The following is a 15,994-nucleotide window of genomic DNA, read 5'->3' as shown; positions in this document are numbered from 1 at the left end:
AGCTTTAAGCACTATAAAGGTCCAGAATCACACAGCAGGCGGATTATGGGTTGATTTAATTTGAAAAGCTTGTGAGACTCATAACATCAGGCTCATACCTTCACATTACATCATCTGTTGAGTAGGAAGAGAAGCAAGCAGGGCTAATGAGGAGGTCCGGAGGATGAGGTCACCTGTCAAGATGGATTCACCGCCTGCGCCTTAATTCACTGAATATTCAGTAGCTCACAATTCTGTGAGATCGTGTCACGTTGTAAATCTCTAGCAAGACTTACTACACAGTTTACAGATGCACCAGAGGTGTGTCAGTTTAAAGTCATCTTATCATCATTCACATGGCCTGTTCTTTAATATTTGAGCCCAAGGTTCTTCCTCATGGACTCTCTCCCTGCTACCATGCACTTAAGTCACTCCTCAGAGCAGAAACGGTGTATAACCAATATAACAAATAACTATATTCCCTGCTCAAAAGACATGTATTGGGAAAAAACTGCAATACCTTAACCATACAAAGAAAAAAAAAAAGGGCTACAATTCTCATCTGATCGGCACTGATTAAAGAGATCCGGCAAACGTCGGCAAAGATCCGGCAAAGAGGGATAATAAAACCAGATTTCAAACACATGCTACCCATCCGCCGTTCTCTACGGGCTGGACGTCGGTGACATCAGTGGATGTAGATCATTTTTACTATTATGTTACTTTTGAGTGTGATTGCATTCACAACTTCACTGCGTAATGAGGTCAGTTAAGGTTCAGCGTTCTTGCAGACTGACCTGCTGGGCCCGGCCCTCTAGATCCCTCTGGCGGTTGTGCGGATCGATTGCGGTGCGGCTGGCGCCGTCTCCCACTAGCGGAGCGGACGGTGCGGATGTGCACTTCACTGACTTTAAAGAAGGCCACCATGAAAGGCTGCTTATCCAGTGCACCGTCGCGTCCTACGAGCCCCGCCTCCTTGGAGCTGACGCTCTGTCCTGTTTAAAAAAAAGATCACAGTAAGTACGAACCACAGAAGATCAAAAACTTCCAGCAATGACTGCTGACCTTTACTTTGCTGAGAGAAAGTGATGCATTTTAACTGCTCCAACTATGGCTTTGTATTACAAAAGAGATGTGCAATTGGATCCCTCACCGCTGCTGGTCTCCACACTGATCTGCAGACCCAGGTTGTGTGCGGGACTCATCACCCACAGGTTACTAGTGGCAGTGATGTCAAACTCCAGCCAGCCCTCCTCAGCTGCCCACAGCCTGCGAGACTCCAGCAGGAACAGATCTGCCTCTCTGTGACATAATGGCAAACAAACACCAGAAGAAACTTATTACACGAAACATTAGTAATACTTGTGCCAATACTGGCATTTGTACATGGATGTACTGGAACAGTATTAAAAATGGTTGTAGTCATCTCATCTGACCAAAGAACGTGCTTCCAGTTTGCATAATCTTTCTCCACTCATGTCTTGGCAGTTATTCTGGGCTCTTTAGATATAATTCTCACTAGTTTTCTTCCCAGAGTCTTTGAAATATTTCCCTTCCTACCTCTGACAGGCTTGTTCTGCACTGTGTGGCTCTCTTTCAGTGTCTTGATGATTTTTCTCATTCCAGTTCTTCACATTTGATAACTTAATACTAAACTCACATCTTTTGTTTGTGGTGGTAAGATGCTTTCTCAGGTGACAGCTCAAACTGCTGCTGAGGTTTTTATACTGTGTGTAAATTGGAAGATAGAGTGTTTTAATGTGATTTTCCAATCTTTGACCATTACAAGGTTAAAGCACATCATTGCATAGCAGAGGTTTGTCCTTTATAAAAGTCAACAAGAACACCAGTTTTCAGGGGGGCAATGATACTGAGCCTGGTAATTTATGCTATTACTGAAATAATTCTGTCATTGTTCAAATAGAAATAAACTACACAAATAATTTTGTCCTCATCTGTATTAAGTCAATTAAATACAAGCTGCTATTAGATATTATACTGCACTGCTAAAAGTGCTATGATGGACCTAATGCCTGAACTATGCTTCCAGGTAACTTGACGTCCACCCCCCAAGAAATGTAACGACACATCTGTTTGACGCAGCCCACAACGACTGAATGTGGAAAGCTATAATGTGAGGTTAAGAAGGAGTTTCCAGTTACGTCGTAAGTCACGACATAGATTTCCCGCAGAAGTCTAAATTACGCTTAAGGAGTCCGCTGTGCTGCTTTTCACCGGCAGCAGATCATTTTGGGTCCATGCAGCTTTACATTTTTGCCTTTTCGATTCATGATTAATAAATTCTGACTCAGTAAAACTTGCTGCTGTGTGGCTCTCCCTCTTTGATGTCCTCAACAGAAATGACATTATATACGTTTGGTTTACTGCATTCAGTCTTATGTATAAAACAGGGGCACAAAGAGCATCACTGAGATCACGCAACGCTAGAAAGGTCAGATCTACCGCTTTAAGAAACCAAAGACGCAGAAGCTCTTGGTTTCTATCGAGGTAAGAGTATCATAACAAAATGACAGGAAGATGGATAGCGGCACTTAACAAAAAATGCTGGGATACTGTATTCTACTCTAGCGTAGATCTGACCTTAAAGTCTACATCTCTGAGGGACTACGAACAGGAAGGAATTAAAAGTATGATATCAGGCTACATGCATGTTAATATCATTTACAAAAAAATAACAAAAAGTGAGTTCATCGAATCAGGCTTCAAATGTGTCAAAAGAGGAGGGAGGTAAAAAATAGTGACAGCAGAGGAGATGTAAGGAAAAGACAGAGTGTGAATGATAAGAGGCCTCTGTCCTCCCACCGTCCCATTACAGCAGTAATAACACTGCGGCGGTCCTGTCAGACACTCCTCCACGAGACACATCAAAGCCTCGCAATCATCCAGGTGTTCAGAGAATGTCCCTGCAGTCATGCTTCAGCAGCCTCTCTTTATTGCTCATTAATGAGTGTTTCTGACGGCTTCCGTATGAGCACCTACACCCTGTTTTCCTGCACGCATATGGTACTCCACCCTCCTGCTGAGTTTGCACATTTGTCCCAGGTGCACTTGTGTTTCTGCATCATTGTCACGTAACGCTCGCGTGACAGAGAACAGCAGGGAGTCGGTGAGAGAGACACCTGCAGGGTGACGGTCTACTGTACGAATGTGTTATTGACTGGCTGCTTTAAATGAACTGGAATAATAAGGTCAAGAGTCAAAGTCGTGTTTCTTTGTACCATAAATCCCCTTTATGAGTCTTGTCAGTGACTTGTTAAAATTGTTATCCAAGGTAGGAAAGTGTGACTCGCAGCTGGCCTGGTTATTTCACATGCTTTCGTCTTTGAAACTGGTGCAATGGCATATTTGTAAGACCTTAAAAACGATACGCGAGTCAGACATCTGGAGGAAAAGACAGAGATTGTAAGGACTAACTCTCCTGAGCGGGTACAGGACAGTCTTTGTCTTTACTCAACACAAAGTCAGGACGGCCACCTTTTTTTTTTTCCATTGTAATCTGTCGCATTCCTCAGCCGGGTGTCAGGCTAATTAAGCGCTCTATCATTACAGCTCGGAGTCAGAGCACGAGTCAGGTTTTATGGGAAGGAGGAGCACGAGAAAGTTAACGGGCTTCCCGCTGATTATGAAGGGACGGTTTTGCAAAACGGGGAAAAAAACAGTAATGTTTTTTCTCATGTATGTGACAATACCTCAGATGACATCTGCACTGATTAGATCGAATAATGTAAAACTGCAGTTACAAGGCGTTATTATGCATGCAGTTTATTTTCTCCATCTGATAACAAGAAGAGAAAGCGAGAGCACAAACCAGCCGCTGTAGGGACAAAGGAGAAAATAAATGTACTGTGTGTGAATCCTCTGACAGACTGAATTGGTTTTATTTAACACAAAAGAATTAATCAAGTGTAACAGTTTGTCATTCATCAATGGCTTTTTAAGGAGAGAGTTCCTTCGGCGTGTATTCACTGATAGACTAAATATATCGAGCTATGTAAGGCTAAAAACAGATATCAGACATTCTCTCCATGTTTGTGCTGGTCGACGGCGGGCGGGCTTGATAAAACACAAATGTCATTCAGAAACTCTGTTTATCTAGCCCTGCAGTCTTAATGTACAGTAAATGTTTAGCATGCATTAGCCGTGCTTTTTCTGGTGAGGATTTTGAAGTTGTGCTATTTCTGTAATGCTTGATTTTACATGATAAACACAGCAGCTGCCAAAAGTATGTGCAACGCACGGGGAGAAGGAAAGACGTTTTTACACCTCGATATCCAGAAAATGTGAATGTGAATGCTTTTGGAGCCTACAGGAACCTACCTGCAGGGCCATCGACGTGCACGTGTTTCACAGCTAAGAGCTGCTGAAACCCAAATAATTAAAGGAAAGTTTAGTAGCTCAGTCCCAATACATTGTTGCACAAAAGCCTTGAGCTGAACCTCATTTCTTAATATTTTGCTGCGCATCGAGTTAGTGAAACATGCAAACAAACATGGAAATACAGTATCCAGTTAGCTTGTACAACAACAGAGTTTGTACAATTCGATCTTGAAAGTCAGAATTTGGTATGAACTTCTTTATTCTTCAACAGCCTGAATTCTCCACGGCAGCTTCCTCGTCATTGCTTTAAGTAGTCTTCAGGAATGGTTCTCCAGGCATCTTCAAGGACATTCAAACTCTTCTTTGGATGTTGGCTGACTTTTGTTCTGTTCTCTGCCGAGATGTCAGATGCTTTCCAATAGCATTGCGTGGTGGATTAAAGTCTGATGGTATTTTTCTGCGTTCGTAATTACATCAACTTTGACAAGATCTCCAACACCACTGGCTAAGTTGCAGCTCCAAACCATGACACAGCCTCCACCCTGTTTTTCAGACGGTTGTAGACACTCACTTTTGTACCTCTCTCCTGGGCTTCCTCACATACTGATAATTTGGCTTCTTCACTCCATCAGACATGTTGTCACTGATTTTCAGTCCAGTTCTTGCATACTTTGGCATACAAAACCATTTTCTTTCTGTTTCCCTTCCTTAAGAATGGCTTCTTAACAACTGAGACTATTTCTGATAAGGCTTCAGATCCTGTCTCATGTCTTTTCTGGATTTTTTTTCCCCGTTTCTCAAGGACATGAGGTTCAGATACTGTTCATCTGCTGTAGATTTCCGCAAATGTTTCTAAGGACACACTGCACACCATGCTGAGATATGCCAAGTTTTTAGCTAATGGCTCTTTGGAAATGACCTTGTTTGTGCAAAAACACTATTTTATGTCTGTCACACTGTGTTATCTTCAGTATTTTTCATAAATTCAACTACTATTTGTGCTCCACAGATTTGGTAATAATCAAATATTCTCAGCTTCAGCCAGAGAGGTGGAGGTGAGTAATTTTATGACCCCCAAATCAAACCCACACATAAGTTACAGATATCTGCTCTGCTGTGATCTCACTGTAAGTGAGACGGATGTAAAGTGCTCGAGCCAAGATCGTGCACATTTAGCACAGATAAAAAAAAATCATACAACTGAAAACCAGTAAATGATTATTATTTATTCAAGTACATTTTAAGAAATGTGAATAAAAGAGTATGCAAGAAAACCAAAACTCCCATATTTAAGATATAGTGTGGTATGCACAATTCTGAGACTATTAACTTATTACTTCTTTTTGTTTTTCCCAAGTTAGTATAAAAATACTTTTATAGTTTTGCACAAACACAGATGAGACAATCAAGAGAAAATCTAACAGTGAATCGGACTTCAGCATAGACGTTGGAAACTCTGTAAAAGTTTATATGCTACCTGTCAGGGTGCTCCTTGACCACCTGGTAGACTTTCAGCAGGAAGGTGTCGTTGCGGAAAGCACGACTCACGCACTCCTTGTAGAGGCGAAACTCGGCGGCGGTGATGGCCTCGCCCTCTGGGATCTGCGAGAGGTTGAACTTGAACTCCTTGTGGTGACGCCTGTGCGGTGAGAGCTCCCTGTCATACTCCACTGTGGGTTAGAAACACATACGCATGCTTTTAGGACCATAGCTCACACAAGGCGAGATATAAACCAGGGTGAGGAAAAAAGCTATTAACGTAAAGCTAAATGAAGCTAATGTTCATCAGAAAAAATGGCAGGTTGATTTGTGCTCCTACGGATCAAATGGTAATCATGTCTTTTGGCCCATATGCTCTCTTTCCAGCAGCTTGATTCAAGCTCATGATCCATTTAACACAAATAGGATCAAATTATAGATCCGCAAACAGGGTTTCATCGTAAATCCGCAGTAGTGAATGATGAGTGGATATCCTTTTCAGACACGCCTTTAAAGTATGTCAAACATGTGATTTATACATAAACTCTAATAGGTTTCTTGGCTTCCACTTGCTATAAATAAATCCCTGTTATCATCAGTTCACAGCAAAAGGCCAAAAGCAGCAAACTTAGAGTCACTCTGCGACCACTTCTGACAGCGTGAAATGACGAAAACCAACAAAATTCTCTCCCTCCTATGTTTTAAGTGCAATATGCACCATAATGATAATGTGCTCTCCGGGGAATCGTTTCCGTCTCTGCTGGAGGTTTCTCTCCCACAGCGAAGGACCCGGAGAGTCGACAGACACGGGGAGTAAGATGGGGACAGGAATAAAGAGGACAATTAGAAGGCTGTGTATAGAAATACCCAGGCCAACACTAACAGTAGATGTTATACTCATCAACGCGCTATTCTTACCCCATCACACTTTAAATACTCTCGTACACCCCACAGGCATGCTCACACACACGCTCTCTCATCATCTGCAGTTACTGCTCAGTGCAGCGAGGTTCAGCAGACTTTTCACCCCCACCGACTGAGCGCAGACCAACTTGGTACCACAGTCAGACGTATACTACCACCTCAGTTTTTCACCCACTGTGAGATCGAACACAGGCCACGTTTTCACACGACTTAGATCCATCCTCTGCCTTGATCCGTGGCCAGTCTCACGCTCCAGTTTGAACTGGTCTCACTCCCAAACTGACCCACATGTGCAGCAAACGCCTCCAGAGAAACACAGCCACCACATCTAACCCGCTGTTGGAATACAGTAAACATGGAGGGGGCTGCAATGAGCCTTTATGCTCTCATTTATACATTTATGTGCAGCTGAAGGCAGAAAATTTATAAACATGACAATGAGGATGAGAGGGGAGATAAAAAGAGTAATTATGGCTTTTTGCTGAGCAATGGCTGTATTCAGTTGTGTGTGGGCGTGTGATGTAAATAGCTTCATTCCTGCAAAATTTCAGGATGTGCACTTTTGTCACCGCCAGCCTGAAGGACTCTTTGGAAGGACGAATGATTTGTTCATTGTTCAGACAAATCAGAAGTTTACAAACACAAACCTGATGCTCCAAACCAGCAAACTGCAAAAACCACAAAAGCTTTTATGGAGGTTCTCACAGTTGATGATCAGTTAATGCATTTGAGTGCATCGATTCGCAGCACCTGGCTGCTACTTACTCTTTTAATTCCTGTGGAAGCAGGACTGCATCGAATCCTGTGAAAACTGCCTTTTTAACTGGATCATACCAAAGCTAAAGTACCAAAGTTTAACTTATTAAACTTAGTTATTGAGACTGTACAAAACAGGGGGAACACCAAAGGAGCAACACAGAAGTCAGCACACACTGACTAACACCTCTATGAGGAAATGTTACTGAAATATATCAAATCAAAGGTAAAGGATAATACACTTGGTATAAATGAAGTATTTAACAATTAAGTAAATTACATTTGACTAGATTACATTCAATGTAACATTTTAAAATTCAATAAAATAACATGAAAAATTACTTAAAGTCAGCATTTAAGGCATAAATATTTATAGGAGTGCTGAATAAAAGTTAATTTTATTAATTATAACATAGAAACATGTTTCCCAAAGACTTTAATTTAATCTGATCAAACGTTTGCCCTTTAAACCAGGGCTTTTCCCAAGTTTTGGCTTCAGGGACTCCTTATAGACCAGCAGTCCCCAACCTTTTTTGCACCACAGACCGGTTTATGTTTGACAGTATTTTCACGGACCGACCTTTTACTTCCTAGGACCTGGAGTCCACGTATGTGGACATCACATTTTGGGTTTTCTAGACCAAAATACTTAATTTTTCTCTACTAGGGCCTGATATCCACTTACGAGGACATTATATTGCCGCTGTTCTATCAAAATTTAAAACCAATGTCCTCATATGTGGATGTCATTTGTCTCAGAAACAAAAAAAACCCTGAAAACCATAAATTTCACACCCGAGCCTCAACTCTCGCGGACCGGTACCGGTCCATAGCCCGGGGGTTGGGGGACCGCTGTTACAGAGGACAACATTTTCCAAAGACTTCCTCATAAACCTGATTCTGATTTATTTTCTTTGGTCTTAGCGTCCTTGAAGACGTGGATCTAAATATTTCTTTATGATCACCAGCTACCGAGTTAATATGCCAAACTACACAGTGACAGCAGGATAACCGACTAAAGATGACATGGGAGGGACTAAAGGACAAAGTATGCCTCCCTTATTGAAATATGTGGTCACTGGTCACAGCATGAATCAGTCAGTTAGATTTTATTTAAACAGAGTCAAAGATTAATTTCGCATACTTTTACAGTCCAAATCTTAGGTAAGAAAGTTACAGTTTTGTACCTGAGCCAGACTTGTTAAAACCTTCTGGTAATTTTTATGATGTGGGGATCCACCCAGAAATGGACCGATGACACATTTTCCTCGAGTCATAGCAGAAGAGAAACTGTGTTGATGTGAGAACACTGGAACTAATCAGACTCTCCCAGAAGTGCCAGCTCCACCTTGTACCTACACCCTGCAAGGTCAAAGCTCCCCTCATCTCTGGACATTTTCAACTTTTACATGAATGTTGAATTTGAGTGAGCAAAAGGAGGGCCACGAAGGAAGACGTATCTTTCTGGCTTCACAAAAAAAAAAAAAAAAAAGCAAGCTGATGTGACTTAAATCAAAAGATTATAATAAAACGAGGCATCTCAGTTTACGTCTGTGCGAGGTCTGCCGATCTGTACTTCAAACACTTTCCACTGGAGCAAAGGAAACCACCTATGGAGAACAAGCTGTTATTCACATCAGCGTCACTGCGACTTTTATCAGATGTGACAGTGACCATTTCATCATCTTATTCCAGAAGCTGCCCACACACACACACACACACACACACACACACACACACACACACACACACACACACACACGTTATGTGTGATAACAGGTCTGCTCTTGTGTTCAAGGGTGGATAGATCAGAAAAGCGTTTGTGTCTGGACGCCTTAAACAGAGGTCATGCACCCTAAATGACTTTACAACGCTCGCTTCAACACCCCTGAGCTTGAATACAAATCGCTTGAAATGTGATATTCCCCGTTTAACTGTTTTTTGCTTGAAAGCTCTCTGATAGACTGTAGGTTGGTGAGAAGGTCAGGAGGAGTTTAATGTGGTGACTGTTTATTATATTTCCTGAAATAAATGGTAAATGTATAAAATAAAACAGCAGGAGCTCAAACAAAGGATTAAAAGCATGTGGAAGACAGCCCTAGTCTAACTGCGCTCAAAGCCAAATTATCTCATGGACGGCTGAACTACAGCCCTTAAAGGTGTAATCATAAAAGTGAACCTACATTTGCATATTTGGTATTTATTTATAACATGTAAAAAGACAGCTTAAGGCTACTGGTTAAATCAGCTGGCATTTAAATTATTGTGCCCATGTTAACGCAGGTTTGCTGCTAACTATGGGCAGTTGTGAGAAATTTCCCAGATCTTTATTTACGTTTAACAGTTTTTCCACCAGGCTGCTGCCTTCTTTCAAACACAGAGACACAAAATCATTTCATCAGCATAGCCATGGTGCTCCAACAAGCAGCTTTAGGGAAGCACTAAGACTGTTAGCCATAGACTGTATAGAATAGATGGACATAGGCCTTTGGAATTCCAGCTATTCCAGCCATCGTGGTGTTTTGTAAAGATGTGTTGAACCTGACTGGAAACTACATTCTTCTATCTCAGCTAACTGTCAATCACAAGCTAACTGGGACAATCTCTTAGAAAATGAACATAATTCTCCACAGATCCACACAGAGCTCGCACTCTCCAGGTGTTTGACTGAGGTAATAAATGAAGTTAGCAGTAGAGTCATTTTCTCATAACCTTACTTATAAAAAATGACCTTCATTTGGAATCCAGCACAGCTACCTTTCAGATGGCTACTTCCATCTTTTACATACAGTCTATGGCAGTTTCCTGGAGTTCAACTGTAAACTTCTTTGCGTTTCCTGGAAACTCCCAACAAAATTTACTACGATCACACAGGAGAAGTCTCGATCATTCCAGGCAAAGAAAAAAAACAGTTTTTGCTAAGGTGGAAAAAACCCTTATGCACCATTTTCAGAAGGCTCTGATGAAATTCACAGTTTTCACATTTATTTTCATCACTTCCAAACAGAATCTCGAGGCTCTCCTCAGCTCGCTCAGCCTCATAATGAGCCTGCTCAAATCAATCACATTGCTAATTTCAGAGAGGGGACTCGCTTTAAACAGCGTCTTTATGAAGACAAGCAATTAAAGGCATGAAATATGGAGACAGACTCAGCCTCACGTCTCAGCACAGCCCTTTGCAAAGCAGCCTGGGAGCCACAGTGTTAGCAGCTAAGTAGCATTCCAGCTGCTTCTCCACCTTCTCAGCTTGAAATTCGATTGAAATCCACTGAGCTTTCGCATCTAAAATCAAAGGGAAGCCTTCACACAAGCAGCATAACCTTTGCGCTAATCCACCATGACGAGGCTTTGAGACAGGAACACACAGAAAGGAAAAGGGATTTGGATTTGGGTGATTCACAGAGGAATTTATTCGAAGCAGTTCTAAAGATGGGAAAAGAGTTATAATTACAATATTCATAGTGAGGCATGGGTGTGTGACCTCGCTGTGTTTTCATTCCATCGCTTATCACCAGTTCTTGAGAAAATCAACACAAACATAAAGTGACAAAGTTTCTCTTTCATTCTTGCACAGAGGAAATTAAGGCTAACCAGAAAGCCTGACAATCCCGGGGAATTTCGCCGATGATTCACCAAAACACTGCAGGGAATTCATCTGTTACAAGAAGGGCAAAAAGAGCAGTAAGAGTGAGCAAGGGGAGAAGAGAGGAACAAATGATGACTGCTAGGCAGAAAAAGACTGAAACAATTAATGTTTGAGAGGAAACGAAAGAAGGCAGAGAAACTGAGAAAACAAGGAAAAGAAACAGGAAGAGGCTATAAAAGAGAGGCGAGTGGATTTAGGATCATTTTAAGGAAGAAACGTTTGTGAACAACAAATTAAATTGGATACGGTGAACAAAAAAAGTGATCTATAATGACACGATGACATGGAGAGAGACGTCGATAAGATTATGTGAGGATGGGGAAAGATAGACTCGGCTGTAGGAGAGAGGAATACGTAGAGACCAAAGGGACAAAGATAAGACAGGGAAGAGGAAAGAGACGGTCCGAGGTGATATGAGAAAAGAAGCGAGAGAGACAGTGACAGAAGGAGAGTGAGTTGGACGATTTGCAGATTCACTTGGACACTCTGGCGGGAGCTGTTCTCTCATTTCCACCTGCGCAACATCTGGCGCTGCTCTCCCAGCTCCTACTGCTGTATGTATTACAGCAACCCACACACATAAACACACACAGCACCACAACTTCACGATTCTGGGGATCTCTTACTTCCACACGCAGCCGTGTGGTCCACAAACACAGTCTACACTTGAAAACTATTATTAGCATATATCTAATAAATTGTTATGTAATGGCTTTGTGACTATGACTTGTCTGAAATGGCTAATAAATCAAGTTACATCAGAAATGCTTTCTTACATAAGATACCTTTCATTACATAATTTTGCTCCAAATTGCATAAAAACTCAGATTAACAGCTGTTGAATCAGGCTTCCAAGTCAAATTTGGAAAGCAAAAGTTCATCCCTTGAAAAAACAGACCAAAGAAGTCTGCCGTTCATGCGAGACTGACTCCTTATCCCGACAGACCGACTTTTTATAAACCAAGGCGTGCATCCCTTTAAGAAGCAAAGGAGGAAAAAGAGGAAAAGGTGTCGAAATAAATTCTAGCAAGAGAAAGTTTGAGCCAGATGCTGATCGTGCAGGGAGACAGCCGGGGTGCACGAGTGGACAAACAGGCGAATAAATGACGAGAAAATCTGAATCTGACAATGACTGATGATCACAAAGATTTAAAAAAACCCAAAAAGATTCATCTGCCAAGAAAGTGATCGTTTGCGGACTTACACCACATTTGAAGGCGTGAGGGAGAGCAGCAGGAGAAGAAAGTATAAACAAGGAGAAGGAAATCTACTGCATGAGCAGAGGGACGACGGCAAACTAAGAACTAAAAGAAATGGGACCCATACCATGGACGCACCAACTGTTAAACCACGGATCTGTTTTTTAGCCCTTCAGCTAATTTTTTGAACATTTACCTCGGGCAAAATGGATGCGACACATCAGATAAATATCAGCCAGCATCGACGGGTAATTATCATCTTATATGCCGATATCGGTCAAAAAGGATCAATATCGGCAGATGCAAAATCGATATTTGTCTGCGATAACGATACATGCCTAATTTACAGTATAAACACTGACTGAAGAACTGCACTGTTCTTCAACATAAGGAAACAAAAATAGGGACTGTCCAGTTTGTGGTCAGCGGTCACACTCTAAATGCCACGTAGCAAATCCCTCTGAAGGACAGCTGGTTGACGGCCGCCTCTATCACATCCCTCCAACATCCTTCTACACGTCCTCCAACCACCGAGCAAGACAGCCACCACCTTCTCTCTCTACTCTGCTATTATCCTCAAAGTTATCGAGCACGTAAGGAGTTCTTATTCACAATATTTAAGGAAGACATCCTGAATCAAAACTGCATCGTCAGTTTTTCCATGTTGTAGCCTTGCATGCTATAACCCGTCCTACAATATTACTGAGAGCAGAGCACCTGTGACCCAGATAATCTAGTCTTTAGGGATCTTTTATTAAGGCTCTCACTGAGATTTTACCATGTTGATGACAGGCAGAGAAATTTGGTTCGTTGTGCCAATTTAAACATTTTTATTTCTTATCCTCACAGTTTCAAACATTTGAGACCCTTTGTGTGAGCGATTTTACCCTCAGTCCTATGATGTTTTCTGTCACAGCTCCATTCATGCAAGACTGCTTAATTTTTTTCTGAGCAGCAGCCACACAGGGCCTTACGCAGACTAATAACACGTCCAATTTTCCTTCATTTCCCAGTTTAGCTAACATCAGCTGCTTATAGCAGACCTTTAAGTGTTTCTTTTCTACTGCTTGCATCCATCTGTATATTTAACTTTTCATGAAAAGCCTGTTCCATAATGCACATGTGTAAAAAAAAAACAAAAAACAACCCAGTTACTTTGAGTCTTCATCCCATAAGGAAATAACCAATGCTGTCATTTGGTAGTCCTGTTTCAGGTACCAGACGATGCTTGCCTTTTTCCTCTCATGGAAGAGAACCCCCTTGTTAAACCTTGTTAAACTAAGCTGGGCACAAACATCCAGAAGGGTGTGTAAAACATGACAAAACTAGAGTAAATCGTTGTAAAAATAAACAAAAAAAGCCTTTTTAATCTACTATTTTCTATTAGCTACAAAGTATCTGAGTGAAATAGAGACTGAAGTACAGATAGAGTGAATAAGGAGGATTAAAAAGTGTGGACATTTTCACAAACACCCTTCAAAATGACCCTTTAAATTTTTGCACACCAAGAACCTGTCAACATTGTTAAAGACTCCGGACAGCTAAACCAATAAAAAATGATCTGAATGTGCAAGGCATGAGAAGAATCCATCTGTGTTTATGTAATTACAGCCCATAATCTGTCTGGTTTTTCTCTCAGACTTGATGGTTTCTGAGGACACATCAGATATGTCCATGCCTTCTATTTATCATTAATTTCTCCCAGCTCTCATCTAATTAAAGCTTTGGCCTGTCAGATTGACTTTTTCGGGAAACGTTTCTCTTCGGCGATTGCCACTATTTCATTCAGAAAGAAAACATCTCATTAAGTGGAAATCTTTATGCTGTAAACACCAGTCTTTTTGAAGAGGCTGAAGCCAGATTTTATGCCTCAAACTCTTTAACCTTTGGCACCGGTGCAGTGTGGAAAGATAAAACATTGAGACATCTGTTGACTTTGGTACAGCAGAAGAATACTGGCAGCTTTCAGGACATTTACACACACTGAAGCAGCATGAGTGGCCTGAGGTGTTACCATTATGCTTGGCTGCCACCAGGAGCTGTTTTTGCATTCTGCTGAGTAGTTTGGCTCTTTGTAGTCAGGCAGCTGGCAGCGCAGCTTTTGGGGTTGAGGTATGGATGAAGGGGTCCGCCGGGAGACATCATCAGCTTTGAGCAAGGGCATGTGTATATGTCTTTGGAGACGCATCCTGTGTTCTGATCTTCCCCTCTGACCCTGCATCAAAGCCGACACGCTGAGCGCCACAGGACCAGCCAAGGGCCACTGGCAAGAGCGCCAGTTTATATCCAATGCATGTAAGCACAACACCTAGACCTTTAAAAAATGGCTCACACACATCCAGGCAAGATAATTATATGTGCATAGGCACTGAGATATACACAGATCCATGGATGCATTAAAAATATTATGATAAAAGGTCTTTTAATTTAATTGAATCTGGCCAATTATGCTGTTGTGACATCAATGGCTTTCCCACTTGGGGAGAGAGACCGCACTTGGACGAAACTGCCTTTAGGGCTTTCTGCCAGAAGGCTTTTCTAACACATGGTCAAAGCTGTGAAAGGGTCTATTTTAATCCAAACCTCGACCTTTTCCAAAAACCTGACCAAACCTGTGGTTGAAACCAAACAAATAATAAAAATTCAAAAAATAACAATAAGTCCACAAAGTCTGAAAATAAGAACTCGACATTTGCTTTTGGTTTGACAAGGGACAAGAAGCCCACTCTTAAAAGCCCTGTGTTTCGACCGTTCATTCACCACAGGCTCACCAACACTTGGACCCTGCTGTGAGCACTTCTCACTTTAGTATTTTTCCAGTCGTCTGCACCAAACAGCAGTCCTATGACATCACAAAAACACCACTGGTCAGGAACAACAGCCTTGAAGCGGCATTAATGTGTCGCAGTAACAACACTAACATGTAATATCAGATATCCCCCCACCCACCCACGCAGTGGCCGAAGTCAACAGTGCGCGAATTCAGGGCCAGGCAGCAGCATTCATCCATAGCGAGGGTATGAGGCAGTGAGTCCAGCCCATTTGCAGACAGTCAAGCCCCATTAACAAACTGAGAACAGCAGCCAACAGCTCTACCCTGTGTGTCCAACAGAAATCAGTAAAGTGATTTTCACACATTAGTCTTTACTGATTACTGTTAAGTGTTGCTGACAGATGGGTGAAGACAGCCAGGGCATGCATTTAGTGCTGGAGTGGCCCAGGCACATATGAAACTATTGAGAATAGGTTTGAGTAAGAATCTACACGTCTTAAGGGATTTTTTTAAGTAACGATATGTTTCAGCTGTGAGTCTTAGAAGAAAATAATACCAAACAGAACTCAGAAGAGAATTGTGCTACTTAGCATATCAAAGCTTTACAATTATTGACTATCTATTGTCTTGGCTGCCTTTAAGACTGAGTTTAGTCACCTTTCTCACTCACTATGTGTTAACAGACCTCTCTGCATTGAATCATACTTGTTATTAATCTCTGGATCTCTTCCACAGCATGTCTTTTGACCTGTCTTTCTTCTCTCTCCCCAACCGGTCGCAGCAGATTGCCGCCCCTCCCTGAGCCTGGCTCTGCTGGAGGTTTCTTCCTGTTTAAAGGGAGTTTTTCCTTCCCACTGTCGCCAAAGTGCTTGCTCATATGATTGTTGAGTTTTCTGTGTA

The 15,994-nt window shown here is 41.8% G+C and overlaps 1 protein-coding gene across 2 annotated transcripts in view; it reads right to left on the bottom strand.

The window, feature by feature from the left end:
- Nucleotides 1-15,994, bottom strand: part of bmp6 (bone morphogenetic protein 6) — a 46,831-nt gene that overhangs the window by 13,793 nt on the left and 17,044 nt on the right. For both annotated transcript variants that reach the window (XM_085418422.1, XM_085418423.1), the window contains exons 3-5: nt 5,795-5,987; nt 1,133-1,281; nt 777-974 (exon numbers count right to left, since the gene is read on the bottom strand). In XM_085418422.1, the coding sequence (XP_085274548.1) occupies nt 777-974; nt 1,133-1,281; nt 5,795-5,987 (540 nt within the window). The remainder of the gene's footprint in view (nt 1-776; nt 975-1,132; nt 1,282-5,794; nt 5,988-15,994) is intronic.

Source organism: Rhamphochromis longiceps, linkage group LG9 (genome assembly GCF_057381845.1).
Source record: "Rhamphochromis longiceps isolate RC_006_pf linkage group LG9, R_longiceps_female_GT1.1, whole genome shotgun sequence".
Classification (NCBI taxonomy): Eukaryota; Metazoa; Chordata; class Actinopteri; order Cichliformes; family Cichlidae; genus Rhamphochromis; species Rhamphochromis longiceps.
Note: the sequence above shows the minus strand (reverse complement) of the source record. Positions and strands in the feature narration are given on the sequence as shown.